General features: G+C 41.1%; 1 protein-coding gene across 3 annotated transcripts in view; it reads right to left on the minus strand.

Annotated features, from left to right (window-relative positions):
* Positions 1–4,782: 4,782 nt before the first annotated feature.
* The window catches only part of MCU (mitochondrial calcium uniporter), a 96,195-nt gene continuing 74,508 nt past the window's right edge, over positions 4,783–26,469 (minus strand). Inside the window, exons 1-8 of one of the 3 annotated variants that reach the window (XM_041127091.1) lie at positions 19,796–19,824; positions 19,606–19,675; positions 15,301–15,471; positions 14,263–14,367; positions 10,947–11,107; positions 10,252–10,455; positions 8,011–8,127; positions 4,783–6,760 (exon numbers count right to left, since the gene is read on the minus strand). In XM_041127091.1, the coding sequence (XP_040983025.1) occupies positions 6,644–6,760; positions 8,011–8,127; positions 10,252–10,455; positions 10,947–11,107; positions 14,263–14,367; positions 15,301–15,471; positions 19,606–19,675; positions 19,796–19,816 (966 nt within the window). In that variant the 5' untranslated portion in view covers positions 19,817–19,824 and the 3' untranslated portion in view covers positions 4,783–6,643. Of the gene's footprint in view, positions 6,765–8,010; positions 8,128–10,251; positions 10,456–10,946; positions 11,108–14,262; positions 14,368–15,300; positions 15,472–19,605; positions 19,676–19,795; positions 19,825–26,469 lie in introns of those variants that run through there. The other 2 variants (XM_041127090.1, XM_030029631.1) reach the window with 2 other exon arrangements.

Raw genomic sequence — 26,469 nt, forward strand, 5'->3', positions numbered from 1 at the left:
TCCACCCCAGCAGAGGAGTCTTTTTCAGTGGTGAATGACTCTAAGGAAAAACAAAAGAAGCTTTATAAATGACTGTCATTGCTCCCACCAAAAAAAAAAAAAAAAAAAAAAAAAAAAATCTGTGGCTATATTGTGCTGACAGCTGTGCAGTACCAGAAAAGTTTTTTCAACAACAGGAAAGGAGAACAAATTCACTATGCAAAGCTAGCAAGGCAGATAACCCTCAAAAGGTGATTATCTGAATTCCCAGAAGAGAAACTAAAATTGAACAGAAAATAATACAGCAAGCCACAGGAAGTTATATTTTGCCATTTTCATTGAGAGGTTGATTCATACTTAAGATCCTGGGTAAATAAAACTGACAAGCTTGAATTGAATTTTCTATTTGTGTTAGACATGTATATTTCTCTGAACCATTTCATTACCAGCTACTTTTTTTTTTTTGTAGGTGGTATATTAGGCCTCACACTAGTAATGTTTTAACAGTCATATGTAAGTGACTGACAACTAACAAAGGGAAATTAACTACATCATAGCAGTTTTGAGCCTCAACGACATCACAAACAGGCCCTATCAAGTTCTCCAAAATGGATTAAACCAGGAGGTGGCCCAGCATTCCCAGACATGACACTATCCCAAATCACTGTAATATCTAGTTCAAGGAAACAGTCTAAGGCTGGAAAAGATTCAGTGTGCTGCTTCTAAACATTTTTGGGATCCACAGGAAAGACAAAGGCCATCTCAGTCTTCCAGAAGAAGCACCAGCAGAGGCAACTCTTGTATCAGGACTTCCTCTTTGCTTTGCAAGTTATTTCAGGTGACATACATAGCTCCAGTTCCCCCCCAAACAATAGTAGCCTGTATTAGCATAGGCCACTGCAAATTTATGCCTCAAGGAGCTAGAGGGGAAGGGGGGAAAAAAACCCAAACAAAAACCCCTCCTCCAAACAGGCCCTCTAGGAGAAAGGATACAATTCTAATGGAGTACTCCAGATGCTGTAGTGTTATCAATTAATATGTATAATATGATTGAAATAACTAGGGAGCTGCTAAAGTCCTGTGTACAGCCCCCATCAGTTAATCTTTAAAATAAGGAAACAGTAATTAGACATGATTCAGGGTTTAGGAACTAACTATCAGACAATGGGGCTTTATGTTTATATCAGAAAAGATAATGGATTGTGGTCTGGTCAATAAACCTTGAAGAACCACTTGGAACTGCCAAGACTAGGGAACAAGTAGGTAAAAGGTAATTCCTACAGGGGGAGATTGCGACCACTGACTCATTGACCACCTACTCAAAAGATGACAATGCAGGAAGAAGACAGAGTAGCATGCTAATTTACATGAGGGGCAAAGAAGAAAGAACCAATCATGAAGGAAAATAACAATGAATATAGTTAAGTATATGAATGTGAGGATTTTTGAGACAAGGGTGTGCTGTCTTAGGACAGGCACCCATTCATGCACATCAATGAAATCAATTTGCAAATACCTCAACTCTGTGTGTTATTGGCTTGCACACCAGGTAAACGGACCCCATTTGTGGGACAACAGTAGGGCCTGCACTTCCCAGGCAGATTTGGTAAATCTGTTGTTCCTGACCTCCACTTCCCCACGCTGAAGATGAGTGAGCCTGACTTCCCAAGCAGAATCAGGATCAAGTTAGTATTTCTTCAAAGTAGTCATCAGTATGGGTTAAAAGATAGGAAGAGGGAAACCAATATTAAAATAGAGGTCTGGGATTTTATTTTGGTACCCAAGAGACAGGATCTTCTAAACCTGCTGCTGTCTAAGTCTGGGTATGTCTATTCTTAATGCAAGGAAGGATGCTAATTTTGCAGGTAGCAACCACACTTCTTGCCCCTCCCAGAGATTTGGAGGGCTTTACCACCTTTAGACAAGGAACTCAAATTCTTCAAAGCATTAGCTAGGCTGGAAAGTCTCATAGTGTTTGTAATGTACTAATTAATAAAGATGCTTTGGTGTTTGCTGAAGCTGGCCTTGTCTTTGTCAGAGCCATCTCTCAAGACACACTAATGTTTGATGAAAGCGAGGTGTGTGAAGCACAGCTCTTGGTGCAGGAGTAATTCCTGCAGCCTGCCTAGAAGGAACAGGCAGAAGAGCTAATCAGCACTTCCTGCCACTGAGAGAGAGGAGAACCCGACACACGCAACAGGATCCCTGTCTGCAATTGATTTGAGGATGTATGTTCACAATAAGCCTTGACAAGCTGCTAGGATGAATTGCACGTATGTCAAGGACTTAGAGATAGGCCTTGTTGCTGTAAACAACTTGTCCCAGGACACAGTGCCAAGGGAAGGGCTGTTGAGATCAGGGAGTGTACACAAGTTTGGTGAAGTATGAGCAAACTCAACACAAGAAATAGTAAAGCACCAAGACCCCATTGAAATCAGACAAGTACATAACTCCTAGTGAAGAGCAGGAGTTATTTCCTTTCCCTTAGTGGAGCCCTGTGATGCAGAACTTGGGTGTTCTGAGAGTGTCTTTCCACAGGTCCTACAGAACACAGTGTATTTTCCATGATCCTTAATTTCTACATGGAGGAATTAGGGCATAGACAGCATACACACAATTGCTAAATTAGTCAGGGGCAGAAACAGGAGTAGGACCCATCTTTTACAAATCCACAGAGCCACAATGACACAGCATAACATCAGCTTCTCCCATACTTCAGGGCTTAAATAGACTGCAAGTTTAATTTCCATTCCTGTATTTTACTTTTCACACCTTTAATGTCAGTATAGAAATAAAACTGATTTTTTTTAAAAGGGAGTAATTGGAATCTGTTGGGATAGGTAGAAAACCACTTAAGATATAAAAATCTCCTTCCTATGTGAAAATAAAGTCATGCAATCTGGCACAAAGCAGTTTGCATTTACAACTCCACAAAAAAACCACAGAGGAGATCAAAGAAATCGTTCCACTGGCTCAGAAAGACAGGGCAACTTGGCCAGCTTCACTTGACTGACAGAGTGCCAAGGTCTGACAACCAACAGCAGCTTCAGAGCATCATGCAAGCCCTCTTAGAGCCAACATGGAAGTGTAAGAACTTGCAGCAAGGTGATCATCATCACTGCCTGCCAGGTAGGAAGGGTTAGAGGGAAAAAGAAAAAGGGTTTCTTCTTTGCTCTTCAGGAAAAAGGAGCCATGAAGACCTGCCCTGCAGAGGTTTGCAAGGTAGAGCCTCACAGACATGGCAAAAAGGGAACCGAACACATTTCTCCAGACAATTCTGAACTTGATGTGTATTTATTTGAAAGCTGCCTCACAGAAAAAGAGGGAAAAGAGGTTAACCAAATGAATAACGAAATCGGGAGAAAAAGCAGCATCTGAACACTGCAATGCACACTGCTGTTTATCCTTTATAGGGTCTAAAGAATGCAGTGTCCCATTAAGATTCAAGCAGCACTGCCTGCTCTTAAAGTGCTGCCCAGTGGGACAGGACCCTATTACCTGCTTGGCTCCTAGGCATGAAATAGCTGCTGCAGGAGAGTTTGTTGATGTTCATATAACAACAGTGTATATCAGGAGAGCAAACAAACATCACCATTCCCTTCAATGTTGGCATTCAAGGGCAACAAAAGCTGAAGCACTGAGATTTGAGTTTGAGGTTTGTGGCATGTCATCCATGCCCAGCAGAGACCACGTGTGCACTGGTGGTGCAGAGAGGAGTAAGCAACCTTCCAGGCGTACAGACTAACAAGATCCAATGGACAGCCCATATTTCAGGGTACAGTTGTAGACTCATATTTTACTCCTTTTCCCACATCATCTCTAGAACAACATTAAGGCATGTGCAGGAACAATTCTGTCACAGCATTTTCTTGCTTTCAAAATAGGCATTGTGGCACTAGATGCCAAAGTTTTCAGTTCTTCTGGATGCCAAAATGGATGACTTCTTATGCAACTGACCGAAGTAATTTGTCTAGGGAGGGCAGCAGCTTGCCTGTACACAGCAACCGACTAAGGGCTGCTTGGAGGAAGAGGGTTTTGTCAGCACTGCTAAACTGAATTTCAACACTGATTAAAGGTAGGTCACATAACTAGCAGCTTCCAGCCCCTCCCCTCAGACTTCAAAAATCACAAGAGTTGGCTGTTTTAAAAACTGGCCAGTCATGGATTTTTTCAATTTTTCTTTTTTTAACAGTCAGTAGACATGAAAAAAACCTTCTGGCACCAAACATCTCATCCTAACATCCCATAAAAGTTAGGACAAAGTACAGTCTGGCAATTCCTAAAGTTAATAAACAAACGATACATCACCATGACAAATCAGACCACAGCCATTCAGAGGCCCAGAAAGAAGGTAACAAAAGCTCAAAACATCAGTTTTCCTCTGAAACAGCTCTTGAATATACACTGACACCACTTGGTACCTTTTAGGTTGCTGGGCATTACACACCCATATATATTCTTATCCTGCAACCTGCCACATATCTCCAGATTTTGTCAGCCTCCACATGGAGCTACTATGCTGGCCAAACAAAGGCAGATCTTTGTTAGACCAAATATCTCTACCTCTACCTCACCACCTCAACTGCTCCCAAGATCCCTGTGTTACACAGCTAGGCATGGCAGCAAGATCTCCATCCGAGCTTCTTCAGGAAAGCTATTATCTGCATCACCACGGCCTCAGTGATGTAAGGTCAAGAAGAAACAACCTAAACAAAAAGAAATGGAGGAAACTCAGGAGACAGCTGCCACACATAGAATATTCTCCTCTCAGCTGGGGAAAATAACCTTATTCAAGAGCACCGGTTCAAAAATTGAATAGTTATTTATTGTTCCAGAAGTACATTGCTCTTTTATACATATTTCATAAATGATACAGGATTTTACACATGTTCAGGTTTTGTTTTTGTTTTTTTTTTTTCTTTCTTTTTTTTTTTTTTAAAGAAGGACTTTTCTCCATGCTCCCTCCCTCATCCCAAACACACACCAAGGATTCAGCTACAGGATGGTGTTCATTTTTTTCCCTTTAAAACTCACCACACAAACAGGATAAACCAGATAAAAAATAATCACACAATGTAATTAAATTGAAAGACAGAGGAAAAGGGGAAGGGGGAAAAAAAATAAAACAAACTAGAAACATGCACCCATTCGGTCCAACATGCCATTGAGTGAGAAGAGGCAGCAATCCCAGCTGTGTTTCCACATCTGCAAGGCACCTGGCATCTGGTTAATACTGATTTGTTTTTTTCTTTCCTATTTGTTTTAAAACATGGTTCTCCAAAAAAACAGAAGCCTCTTTCCATGACACAGTGAGGAGTAGTAGTGAAACATCAAAAAAGCAGCCAGCCTTTTTGTATATAAAGCTTAGTGCCCTTCTCCCACCTTCATCCTGTCTCCACAGTATTTATCAGCAGGATGCTAAAACAGACTGACCTGCTTTGAATGAAGAGATGTTTTATCTGCTTAGAAATCAGCCAGCCTTGGCTAGAAGAGAGGGCAATGGGTTGACCTTCCTTCCTCTATTTCTTTTAGCTAAGAACAAGAGATGTCATTAGCCACTCCTAAGAAATTCTGACCTGGGGATGCAAAGTTCATTTAAAGCTACTTAATTAGGGGAAAGTGCTAGAGAACTGAAGTAGTTCTGTGTCTTGCACTGTAAGAGCCCCAGGCTTTCAAAAAGCCTCTGGGCAAGGAAAATGCTTTGACCATATATGAGACCTTTTATCCCATTACACAAGCAGTCAAATATCAAGTTTAATTATTCCATGTTCCAAAACTGTTTATTTAGAAGCAGGAGTCGTGATTCTGTGACAGTTTGATAATCCTGTAAACCTTCATAATTTCATAGTCCAGGTGGCTATCAGATTTGGGGTAGGAGGAGGGGAATGTCCCTCCCGTAAGACTGAATATAAAAAACCTCTCATGCAATGCTGCCATTGATTTCTAAAAGGAGCTCAAGGGCATTGGGACGCAAAGTTTATATTGTTATTATGGAATAATCCAAAATATCAATTATCAAATGTTCAGAAGAAAACTCATTCCTTCTCTCACTTGGCTACAACCAATCTGTGGCTACAAATAAGCAAAGGAGGAAGTCAGTGGAGCACATGGGGTGGCCTAGGAAGGGGAAGCTCACGGTTTTCCAGTAGAAAGCAGTCTTGTAGTAACTTTATAAAAGAGACAAGGTCTGATCAGAAGTGTGCGTGTTAATGGCGGTGGAGCGCAAGTTCTGATCACCAGCCATAGCTCCAGGTGGCTTGGATTCTTTGTTCTTTTTTTTTTTTCTCCCCTATTTTTTTTGGGGGGGGGAGAGAGAAAGAGATCTGAATCAGGTAAAGGAAAATTTAAAAAGCTAAGCAGGCTGCTGGTGTCTTATAAAGAGGCAGACCCTGCAAAGCTGGAAGAAGACAACCCTACACCCCAGCACTACATTCTTTTCATGAACACCCCCAATCCTGTATTTGTACACAATTGCCATTCAGACAGTTTTTTAAAGGTGACTGTTTGCCAAGCCCTTTTCAGAACTAACATTCCACAATGTCCCATCTTCAGATTTAAGAGATTCCCCCACTGCAGTCCTTTGTCTTGATTAAAGGTAAAAACCCTCCACCCCCACACTACCTCCCAGCTTCCACCTGCAATGCTTTAATTAAAAAGGCAAGAGCTATGAACAGGTTTTTTGCCGGGGTTCAGAGCTTCTTTGCTGATCAGTCCTTTTCATCAATTTGCTGGATGGGCAGGTGAACCTGCAGTGGGTCTCGAAGCCTCTTAAGGTCCAATTCTGCCTAAAAGTAAAAGACACATTATAAAGAACAAGCTCCCGATACACCTTCCCCAATACTGTTCCCCTTGACAGAACGGAAAGCTTTTCCGCATTTCCTTGTTTTTCCTGTACAGAAGGAAAGTGTTCAAAAAGTAAAATGAAGTGACAGGCTTATATTTGGAAAAACCATTCTCAGCACTTAGACATTTGCCCTGTACTTCTCTAAACTTGTCTACATGCAGCCACTTGTAAGGAATATGGTAGGGAAGATTTGGTCCACATAAACTCACTGGAACTGGGTTGGGGTTGTTTTGTTTTGTTGGGTTTGGTTTTTTGTTTTTGTTTGGTTGTTTGTTTTTTTAAAAACAAAACAAAACAAAACCAACCAGATTAATGGGAATGGTTGATTCTAGAAGAAAAACTCCATGAAGATACCATCCAAGGGTACCTGTATTCAACACAGCATGAGAAAACCCAGAGGTCTTTGTTGGTTTTTCTCATGAAACCAAAAGAGCCTAGCCCTGACCACCCTCTACTCCTTGCGGAGCTCCTTCTCCAAGGCAGGGGGAGAATATATCTTAACCTGGATATCCTACACTGTCATTTCCAGAGTCTGGGAATAAACAGAGAATGATATGGAGCAGTGAAAAAGAATGTGGTAGCTCTGCTTTTTCTGCTCATGCCATCCTTCTGCCAAAAGGCTCTCAGAAACACAAGGAAAGATCTCTACCCGACTCCTTTGTTGAACAGATTCCACAATGTGGACAGACTGCCAAAAGTGTCTGTCTCCAGAATATGAGAAATCTGCCCCCATTGCCTCTAACAATACAGCTAAATTTTTTGAACATTATTTTCCAGAAATGCAACCCAGTGCACTGAAGCGCTATGTCAGGAAGACATGAACTGAATGGATGCAAGTCTTCATTCCTCACTAGATCCATCTGGTGTGTAGGAGCTGAGAAGAAAGGAAATCTTGAATTAGGCTTCTCTGAGGCATGAAGTGCCTGAAGCAACTCAAGATTTACCAGCAGTTTCTAAAAGGCCCTTACAGATAGATATAGGCAACCGTTTCATGTTAATTTACGCATCCAGCAGTTCTATTCCTGGACATATCAAAGCCAATTCAGTGATTGCACTGGGGCTGTAACAAGAAAATGGGCTGAAAACTTAAGATACATCCATTCTTGTTTGAGGTGCTTCTATTAATAGCAGCTAAGAGCTAACAAGCAATAATTTCTTTGTCTTATTTCTGGAAAAACTCTTGTTACCTGAGCAATTGCATCCTTAAGTTGATTGTATTTCTCTAGATCAAATCGTGTCTTTTTGGCTCCTTTATGGAAAAATAGTAAGTACTGTCTGTCTCTGGCATCTGGATAAACATATTCCTAAAAAGAAAAAAGGAGAAAAGATAGGAACAAAGCCACAACAGGATGCAACACAGGATACCATTTTGTTTTGGGAGGACAACCAGTTTCTGTCAGCGAAGGCACAAGACCAGACAGCATTGTCTAAGCTCACCCAGTGTGGTGGGGTGACTTCAGCCAGCAGCTAAGCCCCCACTTAGTCAGTCAGTCACTCCCCCACAGCCAGATGGGGGAAGACAATCAAAAGGGCAAAAAACCAAGAAAAAAACCCCTTAAAAGTCAAGATAAAGACAGTTTAATAAGTGAAGGAAAAAAAAAAAAACAACCAACTGTAAGAGTGATGCAAAAGCAATCACTCACCACCTCCCACCAGCAGACCAATGCCCAGACAGTCTCCGAGCAACAGCTACTTTGGAGAAAATCATTCCCCCACCTCCATTTATGGCTGAACATGACATTATATGGTATGAAATATCTCTTTGGTCAGTTCAGGTCAGCTTCCCAGCTGTGTCCCCTTGCAATGCCTCACCCACCCCCAGCCTACTCCCGGCGGGCGGGTCAGGGAGGAACAAGAAACAGAGAAGGCCTTGAAGCTGTGCAAGCACTGTTCAGCAATAGCAAAAACGTTGGTGTGTTACAAGACTGTTGTGGTCACAAATCCAAAACACAACACCATACCAGCTGCTATGAAGAACATCACCTCCGTCCCAGCTATACCCAGTACAGTCAGGCATTTGCTTCTCTACTAATATGTTATGCTCCACCAGTGAGTTACCATCACCTCCCTCCTGTCCTGAATGTGTGAATCCTTCCATGCAGAGAGAACAAAAACTAACACGTTTCAGGGTTCCGATACTGACAAGTTTGTGGGGAAAAAGGGTGGGAAAAAAAAAAGCTATAAATACTGGAAAAAAGCCCTTGTAAGATGGCCCTTGCTCTCTTTTTCTTAAGGTCATAAACATGCAATGGCTAATTAAAGCAACAATAGATGTGAGAACAAGAACCCAATACCACAGCTTTTGCCAGGGATACTCTACTGCAAAAAGTCACAGCTCTTTAGAGCGTGCAGATAACTGAGCAGCAGATCTGTTAACACCAAATCCCACATAGCCTCTACAAAGCACAGGTCTGCCTGTTGAAGTTAACTTTCCCTTGCACTGGAACATCACATAGCCTCTGTACCTGGTATACATCCAACAATCAGGGCTGTCAGGTGGAGAAAACCTGCATTCAGAGCCATGCCACCCCTGAAACACTGAGATTTTAAGGTGTGGCAGAAGAGGCACTAATTGATACAGATGATGATTAAAACATCAAATCTGAGTTGAAACATGGCAGAAGTTCCAACAGCACTTGGCAGAAACTACTGCAGCATCCCTGACAGGGGCACGCCTCAGGCCCTGAAATGATGCAGCTGACAGACCCCTGGGACACTGTGCTGGAACACCTGCAGCATCTGTCCTGATGGTCTTGTGACAGCAGAGACTCTTTGAGCAGTCCCTCCCTCCCTCATTATTTAGATGGGATTATGAAGTTTAAATGGGAGTGATGAAACAAACCATGTACTAGAAAATCCACACAGAGTCTGTCACAACTACAAGGATCCAGAGAAGGATCCTCCATCTGGATGGGAAGCCAGATCCATGAAACACCTAAACAAAAGCATTTCCAACAAGATCCCTTAACCTTTGTCCCTTTAAAAAGGCCGGCATCTCCTGTCAGAGAGATGGGCTTCTTTGAAATGCAGATGGTACCTCAGGCACCCACAGTTTATTTGCGTTCATAAATCACAGCACTTGGAGGCCTCCGGTGCAAGTCAATGTGTGTGAAGCTGCATGGGTGTGCATGCAGAAACCATTACCTGTCAGTAGATGAACCTGTATAGCTAAAGCAGTCAACCACCCAACATACATAAGCATTTATGGTAAAAGAACCAGGAAATCAGCAACGACCACCACCAGAAAACCCACAACTATACACCACCAACCTGGACAGCACAAATTAAATCGAGCCGCATCTAGGTTCTGACAGGATAAGGAAAAGGCAAAGCTGCATCTAACAGGCACAATTTTGCTATTTTTCTAGGGAGTAGAGCTCAAAGAAAGTCTTCTACTGAAGTGTCAATGTCAGCACAACAAGTCCTACCTGGCGAGTCATTACGAAATAAGCATACATTGCCATGGCACTACCATAGGTGATGAAATAGGTGACTGGTTCCATAATGTCCCAAGAATACTCCCACCAGGTGAGGCGGGCCAGAATCCCAAACTGAGTGGCCATGTAGGCCAGGCCTCCCCACAACACCAAGGTTGTCCTCTTCTCTGCTTTCCTGCTGAGCTCCATCCTTACCTGCCAAAGACAGAAGCACACACCTTGTATTCTCAAAAATAATTATGTTAATATCATTAAGAGATAACGTAAAAATAGCACCTTGTACTTATATTAATGTTAAGAGGTTTGAAATGATTAGAGTGGTTTGATATGATTAGAGTCTAGATCATGCAGACAAATCTAGACTTTTCCATCAGTACCTTGCCATCATCCATATTTTACTCTGAACATGCTCTGAATGCCTCGCAAAGATGTTTATTTCTCTATGTTCACAGATGTTCTGTTGCATTAGCCCCAGTCTTTATTTACTACCAAGTTCGTTTCCAACTATATAAAGCAAGGAAACAAAATACTTCCACTGAAACCAGAAACAGACCTGGCTGAGTACACACTTAGCACATCTTCTGCTACGATGATCTTAAAACTATTTGGAGCATGCCAATTAAAACCTTGAAATAAATTTAGGCTGCTGTAGGAGGATAAGTAAAATACAATGAGAAACTTCTCACTTTTTCTAGTGGTGCTAGTTGCTCCTTCAATTCCTCTAGTCTCCCTATCAGCTCCTTCTCTTTGTTCAGCTGGTGCTCCTCAATGCACAAGGCGGTATACAACTGCTGAACCAATGTCTTGACATCATTCAGCGTCGTTGCATTTTCATGGCTTAAGAGCTCTAGGAAAAAAAGAGACTGCTTTATATGCACGTATCCACGGAACTTCTCATATACTCTTCAGAAACTGCTATTAGTCTGCACAGGAAATGTATGAAACTATATTTTCAACAAAGAAGCCTTTGGAAGAGCTCCAGCACACTAAGACAATACGATTTCTTCAAAAGAAAACCAGGCTTTATTATTGGATATTCCTAAAATTTGATAAGAACAAGGAAAAGAGATACATACTTTTAAGCTTGCCAGATATCAACAGCTACTTCTGATCCATATTTATATACAAGACTCAATGAAGACAAATGAACAACTAAACTAGTATGATCCATCACACCAGCTGTCAAGAAACAGCCAGAATTCAGACTACAGACCATCAGCAACCATAGTTATTCATGACAGCAACCAAACGTCTTGGGTTAGTGGTCCAAGAACATGCAGTCTTATGATAATTATTTTGAGTACCAATGCCAGGAATTGTTTCCCAACACTTTGTGGGCAACCCCCTGCTGTACTGCCTACAGGGCAATGAAATTCTCCCTCACAGTATTTAAATAGAGACAGTAACAGGGCCACTAACTGAAACTGCCTTTGTCCCCACATTTCAACACAAAAAGGATTCCTAAAGGAAATCAATTTGTAAGAGAGTTGTGACTAGCAGTATTGTATCACACACTTTGTATGGAAAAAAACAAGTTTCATGTTAAAGAAAAAGAACTTGACATTAGCCAAATAAAGAAATAAATTTTTTTAAAAAATAATTTTTGTAGCATCCTGGGCTCATACCTTAGGTTATCTTCTCAAAATATGATTTTACCAATGCATAAAAAGCTGTGGACAGCTTAAGTTTTAACACTAGCAGCTCAAGGAAAAGAAGTGACTCAGTTGTCTATGCCAAGGCACACAAAGCACACCATATCCCCCTCCTGGCTAAAGGGCTCCTGTTCCATAGGAACACATGGATTTTTTTTTTTTCTTCTTCATAGGGGAAGTGACGATCAAAAAGTACTTAGTATTTAAGATTACAGTGTTCTGGCATTTCCATTTCAAAATACACAGGGTGATTTTGTAAAAATGGAAAAGCAATAGCTAAAAAATTTAACAGAACTAACCTCAGTGCCTATTTACGAGCACATTCATTTTAATATGAACTAACTATAGAAATCTCCTTGGCAAATGAATCAGAGGCAGCAATTTCACGTAACCTAGGTGATCCTAGAGCTCACCTACCAGCACACAATGGGTATATCATACAAGCAAGCTAACCAAAAAAACATACTGACTCACTGACACAGACTTTGGTCTCTCAAACATTAGGTAAGCAGGATGTATAAATTGCCTTACCTTGGGACAGCAGTTTCTCCAGTGCGGAAATGGACGCCATGTTTGCATTCTCATTTAGTTGTATTAAAAAGTTACAGACTAGACCAGCCTCAGGCACTAATATTTAGAAGACATACCTTGTTAAAATCCTTACTCCACTTCTATGGCTTATGATGCCTTACAAGTGTGTGAAAACACCATGTTCAGGACACAGAGAAGTGGCGTGACAGAGCAGAGAGTAACTTTTTTGTGTGTGTGATATCCAGTGATTTAGATACCCAATCTTAATGGAGAGTTTTCTGTTTAGGTGCTTTTAAGGAGTTCGGAAAAAAACACTCTAGGGGAGGTCAGTCTAACCCACAGATAGGGGACACAGTATCTCACCCAATGCTGCACTCCCTATTCCAGAGTCTCCCACATACTAAGGACAGGTGCCTGCGCAAAGTTCCCCAAGTAAGAAATTTCTTTTTTACTTGGTATTTTTATACTGTGAACAGTAAAATGCTAGAATACATTTTTATTATTTTCCTTGCAAAAAGGTCCTTGGAAGCGAACTACATATACAAAGGAAGATGGCATATATCAGCAGATCTTCCTAGAACTCAGCCACCCAGGGTAGTCTCAGACCCAAAAGATGTGGTCAGTCTCCTGATTTTTGATAGATCAACTTGCTTTAACATGTTGCCTTATTCAGACTGGTCAAGACAGTAAAAGGAACATTAACAGTTCCCTCACAGCTTTTGCCTTATGAACGATTTTGTTCATTATCTACTGCTTGAAGAGAGGCATAAGAGAGGAAGGCCCAAACACTAGGGAAAACATCCAGACAAATGGGGGATGGTATTTCTACCATCTGACTTCAACTGGACATGCAAGACAAGTTATAAATCCTTCCTAATCTGTTTGCCTGTCTACAGGGCTAAAAATTCTTTTTAGAAAAATACCGCTTGCAAACTTCACATTATTGCCTGCAACAATAACAGAACAGTAAGGTAGACAAAAATCCTCCACTGTGAGCCAAGCAACAAGCAGACCAATATTTCCATTTCTGGTCCTTTTGGTTAAGTCTTCAGAGGGAAGTATAGGCGTGCAAGAACCTGGTGCTTTATGAAGCCTATAAAGTTGCCTAGGATAAAGAGTAGACAGTAGATGAAAATAACCAAGTTCCTGGCTCTGCCAGTAACCCCGGAGCCTCTCAAAAGCTTCTTGCAAATTTTCACATCCTGAAAGTTACACAACTGTCCAAAGCCCATTATTTAAAAGGATTTTGTTATTAATTCAAAATAGGTTGGTTTCCCTTCCTATTTGATTCTTAGTAATCTAACTTTGTAAGAGCACAGTCTCATTTATTTCACTGTTTGTCAGCTAAAAAAGTTTCAAGGTTTATTTGCAATTTTCAAAGTACCACACTTAAAAGGAAACAATGTTAACTATCAAGTGAGGGAACCATTTATTCTTCCAAATCAGATAATGTTAAGTTTCAATCTAATTCCCATTTTGTATTGTACTCCTTCAGAATGAGTTATATTAAATTACTTTTCAGCAATTAGAAGAAAATTCATAAAAATTTAGAAATTAAAAGAAATTACGTTTCTTCATTTATTCTTCTTACAGGGGCTACTAGCTTTGAGCAGAACGAATATTTGCTTTTCATCACTGACTACTCTGATTACTTGGGTATCACTAAATTAGACTCCAAGAGCAGGATTAGAAACTGCACGGTTTCCTTTAGAAATAACTCTTCACGTTCTTGAACAAGTTAATAAAGCATGCTGCAATTGAACAGGGAACTGCATACTGAAATTTATTTCTGACGTTTACCAGAACCAGGCTGGTTTACCTCTCTTTGGTGGTCTAACATGGTACGTGACATCATTAATGATCAGTTTGAAGTCATCCAGCAGAAGCAAATCTATGCCTGTGGAGGAGGCGACACGTGTGCCATCTGTAAGGCAAAGAGACAACTCATTAAACAGTAGAAACAAAGTACCTAAACATGCTGTGGTTAAGTTGTAATGCCATTCCAAATCCAGTTGTTGGACTTCTACACTTTCCCACAGACAATACTCTTTGTCAAGATGGAGCTATATATATATACTGGGAGACCTTATATGGCAAAGACTAGCTGAGCTACATATGCAGCGGCTTTTCTACATTTGTGATATTTGGGGTCATCTTATAAAAAGCAGTTCCTTTCATCCCACACACTTTTAATATTTTACTATGTTTTGCGAAACAATCCACTTAAGTGACCTTCATCTCTCTCCACTGGCATTAGAAATTATTTCAATCTCTGGTATTGGACAGCATTGACATCACTAACCTAGCAAACACCTCCTTCCCAGGCCAAGACTTAAGAAAATAACCAGCTTCGATGGCACTTCCATAAGACATCCTAACAATGTTTCAGAGCTTTGGTGGCTAGCAGACACAAAGCAATTGAGCACAACAGTGAAGTAAGACATTAAGTGAAACATGACTGTTTTCGTAGCTAAGCAAGATACCATTTCCCTTGTACAACCTTTTACAGCCAATTCCTTACAAATCAATCAGAACCTCTACATCAGTTGCATAGCTTGCATCTTTCCTACTAAATAATAGGAAACTCACCAAAACCACCTCCATTAGGACTGATGTCTGTAAGCTAAGCATTAGGAATGTTTTCCTCCTCCTTCACTCTACAGTCAGATTTCCTTGACAGACCTAACAACACAGGGATAGCTAACAATATTCTTACCCTAGGAATGCCTTTTCTACCTTCTACTTTTTCAGGAATGTCAAAGAACTCACACCATAGCAAACTTTTACTTAAAAAGCAAAAAGCTGGATGAAAATAGCTGGCAAGCAAGTAAATCAATTAGTTTGTAAACAACAGTACCTGCTGAGTAGATTGCAACCCGATCAATTCCTCGGTCCTCTGCTTGCAGCTGTTGCAAGAACACACCAACAGAGTCTGAGATAGGTTTAAGCGTGAACTGGCAACGTTCACGCCGGGATGGAAGATTCACAGAAATCACAGGTAACCCGTTTTGGTAAACCACTGTCACTTCTACGAAGAAAACAGAAATACAAGTTTATCATTAAAAATTAACAGAATGGCTCTGTATTTGTCCCATGGAGAAAGAGGTAAACATGGTTATGACCTGAACATAAAACAGACTAAACTTTTGGTTCATCTTTTATCAAGAGATGTGTCCACCAAAGAAAAACTGAGGGATGTCTGAGGTTTTCACTCTCGTTAACTTGGCAGTATCTATTAAACTTTCTGTGCTTTGTGGAAAAGTAAAAGATACTTACTCTAAGCACAATCATGTTTATACTAAAGGCAACATGGTATCTAAGAGCCACAACATGGCAGCACAGTACATTTTGGTTAGTTTTTGAGATTAGCAGTATTTTGGACTATAGAAGACAAAACACTGTGCAATTTATCAGGATTTATAGCCCAGAAGACAAAGGCAGACTGTGTGTATTAGGAAACATCAAGGAAGGACCTACTTCAAACCTTTTTATTCTTGTTTAGTTCTGGTTTCCTCCTCTTTGTCCTCAGGCAACAAATATTTAAGAGAGCAGTCAGGAGTATGAGGCTGTAGGAACAGCACTCTGAGTTTAAGCTTCAAGGTCATTTCATCCAAAATTGATGGGATCAATACACTTTGTACTTCAGAAGATAGACATTACTTCTTAGGTGTAGATAAAACAACATTTTCCATTTCTTTAGTGGTGTCAGGAGCTTTTTGAAGAGCATTCCTAAGGATTTCAGCACACCTTTCTAAAATTTATGGTAGTAACCTGTATGAACTGTAAGCTAGTTATTATTTTACTGCCAGAAGGACAGCCCACTCTGTGTGCTTCAGGATATCCATACATAGAAAAGAGAAGTTAAAAGTTCATATTCCCTAAGCCATCTATTGAGTCACAAACAGTCAAAATTTCCCCCAAGTGCAGTAGTTGCTAAGATATAGCAACACACCTAAAAATGATTCACTTTGGATTGCTACGTATTTTTCTTATGTAAAAACGTAAGGTCTTCTTTATTGCACAGAGCATTTGCCATGTCTCAAGGATTGTGCAGTCGCACCCACCCACACTGCATCTGGCTTAGTGTTCCCACCTGTTGTAGCTTTGGCCAACTACATGAACCACACTGTCTACTTAAACTCATCTAACTCATGTATTGACATGCCAAGTCAATTTAAGGAGCTACCATCAAAACTAGTTCATTAAAGTAGCCTATGCAAGTTAGAAATAGAAACAAATAACGTAATTTTAACTACTGAAGGGAACTATTTCTCAGCATGCCACTGTTCAGAAAGTTTTGCCACCAACAGCCTTTATACCTCCCTTTTCATTGGTTTGCTGCCAGATGATGAACCTATTTAAATCACAGGATCATTTGCATATTAGGACAAGTCTTGGGGCAACATGCCATTCTTAAAAGGGAAGCTTATGTATGTTGAGAAAGGATGTACACTTTTACAAAGCCAGAAGAGTTCTCTCAGGCTGGTGAGTTGACTGTCACATGCCTTCATAAATTGAATCAAGCATACACAGAGGTTTTTTCCCCTCTGCCAGGGGATTGCTATCCAGTGCTGACAGAGGTCCTCATGTCATCTTTAAAGACTAGGTGGAAGCAACCAAGTACGGACATCTAAAAATGACTAAAGCATCCCAAGAGGCCCCAGTATTCGGAAGCTTATAAATGCCTATTCTCAAGACTCAGACACCTGACAGGACTTCAGTAGCTTTAGTGTTTCAAAGATTAAAACTCAGAGACAACAGTTAGATATTTACTGAAAAAAAATAAAGCAAACTGCCAATTTTTTTGGACAGTTAAACAGAATTTCATGCCCCTTATCCGCAGCTATTATGACACCAGCTATCAGATTTCTGCATTCTTTCACTCAAGTATTTGAACAAGAGACTGCTAAAAAATAGATTAGCATTACCCACACTTATGATAGAAGGCTCAAAAGGAATGATCAACATGTTTAGAAGCTTAAAATAGCCACTTAAGTATTGAATTCATTAGTTCTGCGAGCAGCATATACAACATTAACTTTTGTACTGCTTACATAACCACAAGACATGAAAAACATTCTTTATTTAAAATGCTACCTTGATCATACAGGCAGTAAAACAGTTTATCGTTGAGCAGAAGAGATAGCAATATTTACACCAACACTTTTCCATGTATCCCCATTGGTACAACACAACAACCGAAGCTCCACAACTCCCAGCTTTGGAGGAAGTGCCTACCAGCACCAGCCCTGCTGCATTTTAACCCTCCACAGACCAGATGGAGACCAGTGATAAAGGCAATAGGTCAGGCTGCACTAAGAGTCATCAGCATTGATAGCACACACAAAACCTTTCTCAAGGATTTCCAGCTTAGGTGAAGTGTTAAAAGACCAAATTATTTCCCTTCGGAAGACCGGCTCAGTAAGTCTGGAATTACAGCTGGTTTATGTTTTCTTACAAAAAGCTTGTAAAAGTAATTTTCTAGCCTAATTCACCAGTGAGGAAAGTCCATAATTCCAGTTTGATCTTCTCATCACCTTCCACACAAGTAATGTCTGGTCAGATTTTTACTGCATTAGCAAGGGAAGAGCTCAGAGGCAATTAAAAAAAAAAAAAAAAAAAAAAAAGAAAAAATCCAAAGGACATATCAATAACACAAACCTAACAGACAGCAACAGACAGCTCCAGTAAAAGTTATTAACACAACACTGAGATATGGCTGTCTGCCTTGCTCTCGTCTGCTCTGACAGCCCCATGGATTGCCTGCATGAGGGCAACTACAAGCTACTAAGTGGGCAACACATTTTAGCATTTCACTAGTTATAGAACTAACATTTTGGCTCATCTTCACTGATTAAATTTTAAGCCAGTATTTAAATACATAGGACAAGTAAAAGAAAACAATTGTATAGAAGTGTATTTCACTTTACAGACACCTACAACCCGGCCAGGGATGCTGCTAAATAAGACCATGGAAGATTTTAAAAGCTTTACATGCTATATTAAGTGTGAGGTTGCTTTGAGGTATGAATTCCATCCAAGCACCACAAAGTTTTGACTCAACCATATGTGCACCAGTAACACTAGTCATTAGTATTTTCTAAAGATTTCTGTTCTTGCATTAGAACACCTTAAGCAATACCTTAGGCCAAAACAAAGTACAGTAAAAAAAAAAAAAAAAAAAAAGGTGTGACCAAAGAAGTCAGTGTTGTACATTTACTACTGGTAAAGGTGAAGTTATTGGAAGAAATAACGAGAGAAATATTCAAGCACAGTATGAGGAGAGATAAAAATCGAATCAGGCAAGTAGCTACGCACTTACACCATCCTCTCAACCTTACGTGTGTCCTCTACTCTTCTACCTATTCAAGCCTTCAGGTTTTTGTTTCGAGTTCTCCACAGCAATCATGTTCTCTTTGTGTTTGCACACACTCACTATCCTGGCAGGGAAGCAATTGTGCCAGAACCTTTTACTTTATTAGCTTTCAGGCTTTATTAACAAACCTTAACGAGGAGAGGATCCACTAACCACTTGTGTCAGTCAGCATAAGTGCTCTAGTCTTTGCGCACAGCACGTAGATGTTAAGCAGGCAGTGATCTCAAAGCTGCTTGCTTCCTCTTTGCATTCTAGCATACTGAGATTTTGAAAGTTCCACCAGTGCATTCTTTTGCTTTATGACAACCTTTTCAAAAAAGCTTAATGTCTGAGCTGTCCCAGAACTTAAATTAAGGAACAAAATTGCCTTGGCTTCACAGCTTATTCACTGCAGCAAACAGTGCTTTCAACCGTTTGAGCAAGTAGCTGGTATGAACTGCACTTCTGTTACGTAAATAAAGTTAACAGGGAACACAGTACCCTGAAAGGTAGGCATCACACAGACCTCACGGCTACATCAGGAAAAAGCCTGGCAAAAAAATTTGGACAGTTGCACGCAATTACATCTTTCTTTAGAAAGCCTGTCCAGTTTTGTAAGGACAATTATTAGAAAAGTTGACCACGTCTTTAGTTATTCTTGACTGACTTTGTTCTCTGTCACTTCCTTAGTTCAAAACTGCATTACCTCCTAGCCAAAAAAGCCTCAACCACAAAAGGGGTCAGAGAACCTGATTTAAGTTAGTGAATTCCAAAGTGAGCCAAGAGTTTCTCCGTGTCAATACTCACCATCAGAGGGCACTACCGTACTGCAATAGACCACTCTCACACTCTGCCAAGGAGAAAGCCTCTGATGCACCTAGGGAAGACAAGCACAGCAAAAAGGACAAATGTTCAGTGCCGCTCGTCTGGCAGAATCACACCCCAGTACCACCTCCTGTGTCCCGTCGTCCGTCCGTCCCCCCCCCCCATCACCTACCCCAATGCCTGCACTAGGCATTTCCTCCCATCCGCCGCAGGGGTAACCACAAACCAGGAGCGCCTGTCAAGAACAGCCTCTTCTCTTACCATCTGCCACCCAGTAGGGTTCCCCCCCTCAGCCAAGTTCACCTCTACACACCTCACTCTCAACGCACGTAGTTTAAAGTGAGACTGTATAACAGAACAGCTGTGATTTTTTTTTTCCTTCCTTAATGTAAAATCTATTTTTAAAGGCACATGGAGTTAATCAGTTTTAAGAAATCAATTTAGATTACTACACAGGCATGGAAAGTAGAAATCACATGAAAGCATCAGTCTTTAAAGGTTAAAAAAAGTTTTAGCCTAACAGTGGGAGAGGGTTAAGGAGTTGTGGATTAAGACATTCATTCTCTTAGGTCGTTTCCTGTGCTGACACTTTTTTTTTCCTGTCCTTGCAGAGTGATGGAAGCCAAACTCTATGATACAAGTAGTAAACGTGCCTGTTCATAGAAGAACAGTTCAAAATAAAAAACCAAAAACTGTGATACTAAGCTATTTAAAAAAAAAACCCAATAAGAAGAAAGTGCATGAATGGTTTATATGTTCTGCAACCTTGGCAAAGGACTAATTTGTTCAAGAAAATCTAGAATCAGACTGATTTAAAGTCTGGCTACAGTTAGTTACATACTAGTCCAGTTATATACTAACCCTCCCCCCGAGCACTGAAATTACAATTCTGGCACAAAAAAGCCCAAATTTAAAAAATAAGGCACAACACCAGCTCTCATCTGTCTACAGTGGTATATATTTCAGTGATTAGCACTCAGATTTTTCAACAGTTGCAGTCCAATATGGGCATTCCTATGGTCTGGGATTTTTTTTGTTTGTTGATTTCTAAAACACAGCTGTCAAACCTGCATTTCTATAAAGGTATCTCACAGGTAAGGCTTGTTTTTTTAAGTAAATTTCTAATGGAAGTTTGCAAACAAAATCGAGGCTGTTGATTATTTCTCTGCCAAATTGTCCAGACCTCCATATTTGGTGAGGTTGCCTTCAATAATCTACTTAAAATAGCTTTATCTGCTAACTTCACTTTTCTTCTGAAGTGGGCTATGCAAATCGAGGACAGTTTCAACTACAGTAGTCTTTCTTGAAAGCAGGACCTATGGCCCAGGTGGTCAGTGCACTGACAGATCTGGTAATTCACACTCATTTGTGCTGTATTTACACTCCATTTTTCTCAGTCTTGACAATGAAAATCAGTCAAGTCATTTTCAAGTTTTCTTCCTTGCAACTGCATTTTCAGCTTCCCACAGTCAAGTCAAATAGGCAGCTAACAGGAAAAGAGAACCAGGCATTAAACCACTGTAACTGAACTTCAGTGGGAAGAAGCTGTGTGTTTTGACAAAAGTAATGTTTTAAAAAAAAAAAACAAAAACAAAAAACAACACACAACCCTATGTGTTGGGAACCAAAGAGCAAATTTGCATATTTACATTTGAAAAATAGCAAGTCTTCCGGACTGACAAACACCCATGTGCTACTGCTGAGCAACCAGAAAGTGCCCCCCCTCCACCTGAAGAAAAACAGGTTTTAAACTCAAAAACACCCAAGCAAAACACAGATACAAACTCACATCCTTGACAAATCAGGTTCTGCTGTCTTGGCATCACTTATATTATGAAACAAGTCAGAAGCTTCAATGATCAGGAGCCGCACCACACGTAAGCCAGTTTTCAGAACCAAATTTTACCTAAGGAGGGGAAGCCTTTATAGGAAGTTTAAAAAAAAAGACCTTTTCCTATTTGAAAGCAGCAACTTCAATTTTAATCCTTCTAAAAATAGCATCAGACCAGATACAATAGTAAGTGGGCAGAATTTACACAGTGAGACACAAAACCTTCTGTCAGAGAGCAATACCACAAAGCACTGTTTATATACTTATTTTACCCGATCCAATGGCAGAACTGGCACTTTCAGATAGGTGCATTTCACTGCTTTACTCTTCCCTTTTACATGGCATTAATCATTTATTTTTTAAATATTGCACATCAAGTGACTGCCTTTCTACCAGATTCGCACGGCAGCCCAAAAATCTAGTAGCAGTTTTCAGAAAATCCTAAAACCCACTAAACCCAGAGTTATCCCATTGCAAAATGGCTATATAACTGAAAGATATTATCAGCTAGCATCTGCAAAAGACTTTACCTTAAGGCCATGAGTATTTCACAGGTATAAGATAACTCCAGAAGTCTCCTGCCCTCATACAACACAGGCAAGAACAGGGGAAAAGGTAAAATGGGTTGAAAAACAGGGCACATTAGGTGACTCATCAAAAAGCTAAGGTGTCCCCAGATTCAACCTCTTTGACAATTCTTTCACCCTGATTCAGGTCTGAACCAACTATTTCATTAACCCCACAGCAGTAAGCTGCCATTACATTTTACAGGAATAGACACTGGTTAAACTTTACGTATCTGTCAAACTTGCAGTTCTGAACTGCGCCTTGTGATACATGCTGCTGTTAGAAATTTCTTATCTAAGAAAACAGTCTCTACTAGTTGGCAAAAGAAGAAAGGAACAAATGCACTAAAAGTCAGCAGAGACCTAAATGCCATCTTCTGCCATCCAAGGTTAGCGAGAGCTTAAGAAATCATCAATCATTTTTATTCCTGAAGGGCGGCTGTTGTTTTAAAATTGAGATGGAGACAGACATCTGAACCCTTTATCCAACGTCTGCAATTCAACAGCTTTATGTAGATATGTGCCAGCAGGCTGAAGCTCAGGACTGAAGCAGTGTGAGACAGAGGAGAAGAACTTATCTCAAGCTTTGCTGACCAGATCTCATGGTTGTTTGCCTGCAGACAGTCAACAGCTCACCACTTCATCAGCAAATGTGGAATAACTTCATCCAGGTTTCAGTTGAGACAGACTTGTCCACGACTTCCAAAATAAGCGATATTTGGAGTGTGAAAAGCACCAAAACCAAACCACTGAAATCAAAAACTTTAAGCATCAGAGTAACTTTCTGGGTCTCAAGAGAATATATGCAGGAATTCACTTTTCACATCCATCTGATCCTTCGTTTCCCATCTTATCTGCAGTAAGATGCATGTTAAGAGGCTTGGCGTTATGCAGCAGCTTCACTCCCAGAATGATTAAAAGAGCAAGAGAAAAAAAAAAAATCCCAGTCCTTTGTCTAAAACAGTTCCTCCAGCCTTGTCAAGGTCTATATTGGACAATCCAAAGGTAACAGTAACAGCATCTCTGTAGGTCCTAATATAGCTATCTCTGTTCTACATGGGTGACAAAGTTAATCAAAGCCCTACTGTAAGAAACAGCCTTTCGGCTACCAGCCAGTGCTCTCTGATGGGAAAAGAGGGAGCAATCTGGTAGAGCTCATGTTCTGCACTTTATGTAATTATCAATGATAGAATGGTAAAAACTTTTGGGTACCAAGTCTCCAAACCCTAATTAAAATCAGAAAAGAAGTTGTCCAGAAAAAAAACACCCCAAGCATGGAAAAGGTGAATATCTTAATCTAAAACACACATAAAACATGCTGCTAACTCATTACCTGGAGTACCAGTGCAGCAAAAGCTGCAGAGCTTTTGTGAAAAACAGAGCATTCTCCATGTAAAAATTTCCCACCATGAGTGAAATCTTTAACAGATACATTTGCAAGTGCCAGCTGCAACATCTATCTTACAATTTCTGAAGGGCCTCCTCCTTTAAACGAGACTGCTTTAAGTCACACATGAAGCAGCTCACCTTTTCCAACAAGCAACAGCTATTTTCCTTTCTATCCCAACTTTCACAGTGTGAAAAATTGAATGTCTTTCCTGGCTCTAACACTGGTTATCCTAAAAACTCCTGGCCAGCATCTCAGTGACAAAAATTGCTGTGAGCTTCCCTGAGCAATCACAGTAACCCAAACCATCCACCTCAAAAGTGCTGAAGAGCTCCATTTATCAATCTTTCCCTCACTTCAGGGCTCCAACTACTTCTGCTCCTGTACTCAGTCTGTTACATTTTGATCTCTCTGAAACAGTACTTTCATCATAAGTTATTGGGTCCCCTTTTGTCCTCCAATTTTTGCTTCCCCCTCACACCAGCTGTATTTGCAAAGCAGAAAAGACGCAGAGCAAAACAGTGTCCTGGCCAGAAATCTGCTGTCCAAGCTCCATGATGTGTAATTTATCAAAACAACTAATATTTTTGCACCAGTACACAAGCTCCTACTGGATTTAAGTACATATAACTGTGGTGGATTGACTATGGCCAGCTGTCCAGCCAGCTGCTCTCTCGCTCCTCTCCTCAACAGTATGGGAAGATGCAAGATGAAAAAGCTCATGGGTCAGGATAAAGGCATGGAGATGTCTCACCGATCACCCTCACTGGCATAACAGACTTGATTAGAGGAAAGTTGATTTACTGCCAATTGAAGTAGACAACAGCAAGATACAGACAGAAGTTAACACACCTTCACCCCACCCCTTTTTGCAGGATCCAACTGACCCCTTCATTGCCAACTCCTTCCCCCACCTTGAGGGGTGCAGAAGAATGGAGGTTCCTTCTAGAAACATCCATGCCACAGCCCATGAATACCCCATGCTGGAACAGAGGCAGCAGGGGAGCCTCTGGGTAGGCACCTGGAGCACCTCTCCTCCTTCTCCCACCTCCATGCTTGCAGTTCCTCACACTTTTTTCCTCATTCCTCCCCTTTTTCCAGCATCTTTCCCCCTTCTTACCTCAGATTCTCCAAGGCACCACCAGCAGGGCTGAGGGGCTGGGCTGGGCTGTGCCCTGCCAGGACCTAGCCAGAACCTGCCCGGCACCGGCCAGAACCAGTCTGAGGTGGCCCCAGCCTCTCCTCAGAGACCCCTCAGTCCCTAGGCACCCAATACAGCAACTATTAAAGCAAAGTTTGCAAATAAAGTCCTTCACATATGAACCAATGCAGGGCTCCGAGCACAGACAGAACCTTTTCAGTCTTCCAGCATGAAGGACGCCTACAGCAGTCCCTCATGTGGGCCTGAGGACAGCAAGGAGTCAGGGAGAAGACATGATGGCGGCCCTTATGCCCACAATACCAGCAAAGACGGATCCTGCTGCTGCCAGCACCCAGACACAGCCCAGCTAATTTCAGATGCCTTCTTCAGCATCCTCCCTGGCTTCCTCAGAAACCTCCAAAGAGATAAAAATGGGCTAATCTGGCATCGGAGATCTCTGCCTGCATCTCTCACTTCCTTCTTCACCACCTCCGTTTGAGACATCTGGACACCCTGGCCCACTTCCAGGATCATCCTTTAAAAAAAAAAAAAAAAAAAAAAAATTCTCAATCTTCCTCTGAAATTGAGCCGAACTCTACCAGGGATTTGTTCAACAGATCAGTAACCCTGTATGGAAGACCTTCTCCAACTTTTCGCTACAGTCTCTGGATACATTCGCATAGTTAATATTATGTGAAGTGTTTCCTTCAAGGCACACACCATGCTTCTGTTTGAGAGCCTGGTACGCAATAAAACAGCATTTGCTCTTGCAAGGGTAGCACTCATACCACACCACTTTGCTGCCCTGCAGCACGCTGGCATGCAAAACCCCCAAACATTTGACCAGAGAGGGGAGCATGGCAGGGAAGGCCCTTGTACCTGGGAGCCATGCTCCTGCAACATGCCTGCAGCGAAGGCAGAGGAGCCCCACACCCGAGCACAATTTTCTCCCCAGTTTCCAACAAGTCCAAACTGCTGCCTTTTTAAACCATACACTTTGACTCCCAGGACCTGAGCACTTGCCTGATTAAGCATCACTGGCTTGAACTCATTTCTTTCTCTCTTTGCCAGTACACCCTTGCTCACAACCCACTTGAGAGGTCAGATTTTGCCCTGAAAAGAACATTTCGCACCTGCTGCCTCCATAGGGCAATGTTTCTGTGGGTGAAGGTCAAGCAAACATGAACCTGTCTGAACTGCAGTGCTATTCTATTCCTCTTTGGTTTTGTTTTTCTTTTTTTCTTTTAAAATCAGGCTGAGGAGACGGACACAAAAAAGGCAGTGCCAGTAAGATGTGGGAAGTGTTCATCTTTGCATTTGGAAGCACTTTGTACGACCTACACATTAGCAAATGGTCTTCATTTGCCACACTTCTCCTTCCTGTCTGAATTTTCTCTTCTTCCAGCATTAGTACAGAGCTTCATCACATCTGCTAGGAAAGGAACATAAACAGGAGGTAAGCTATAAATATTCCCTTCTCATCCTGCTTCCTTTGCCCATCTGGCTAAAAAGAAACAGGTAATCCACAGTGTCCAGGAAGAGGTGGGGGCAGGAGCAAGGAGATTCATTCTTTGCAGAAAATGGAGGGGAGAAAAAAAAAAAAAAAAAAAAAGATGAAGCAACTGCTCATTGTTCATTGTGCCTTTCTCTCACGTGTTACTGCTGCTGTGGAGATGCTACAATGAGTCTTATAACAGGAACATCACTGCTTTTGATGGCTTTGATAGAGCCTCTTGGGGGCAAGAGAGGGAAGAGGAGGTAACGAATGGGAAAAAGTTTAACAGACATTTTAAGCACATTGGTCAAGCAGTCTCTACTGCCTTTAACAGGTGCTTCCCTTGACACCATCCACATGACTTTTCCCCCAACAAAAAAAACCCCAAACAACACCCCCCTGAAATAAAACCTTTTCTCAGTCTAT

The sequence above is a fragment of the Aquila chrysaetos genome, chromosome 11, assembly GCF_900496995.4.
Source record: "Aquila chrysaetos chrysaetos chromosome 11, bAquChr1.4, whole genome shotgun sequence".
Classification (NCBI taxonomy): Eukaryota; Metazoa; Chordata; class Aves; order Accipitriformes; family Accipitridae; genus Aquila; species Aquila chrysaetos.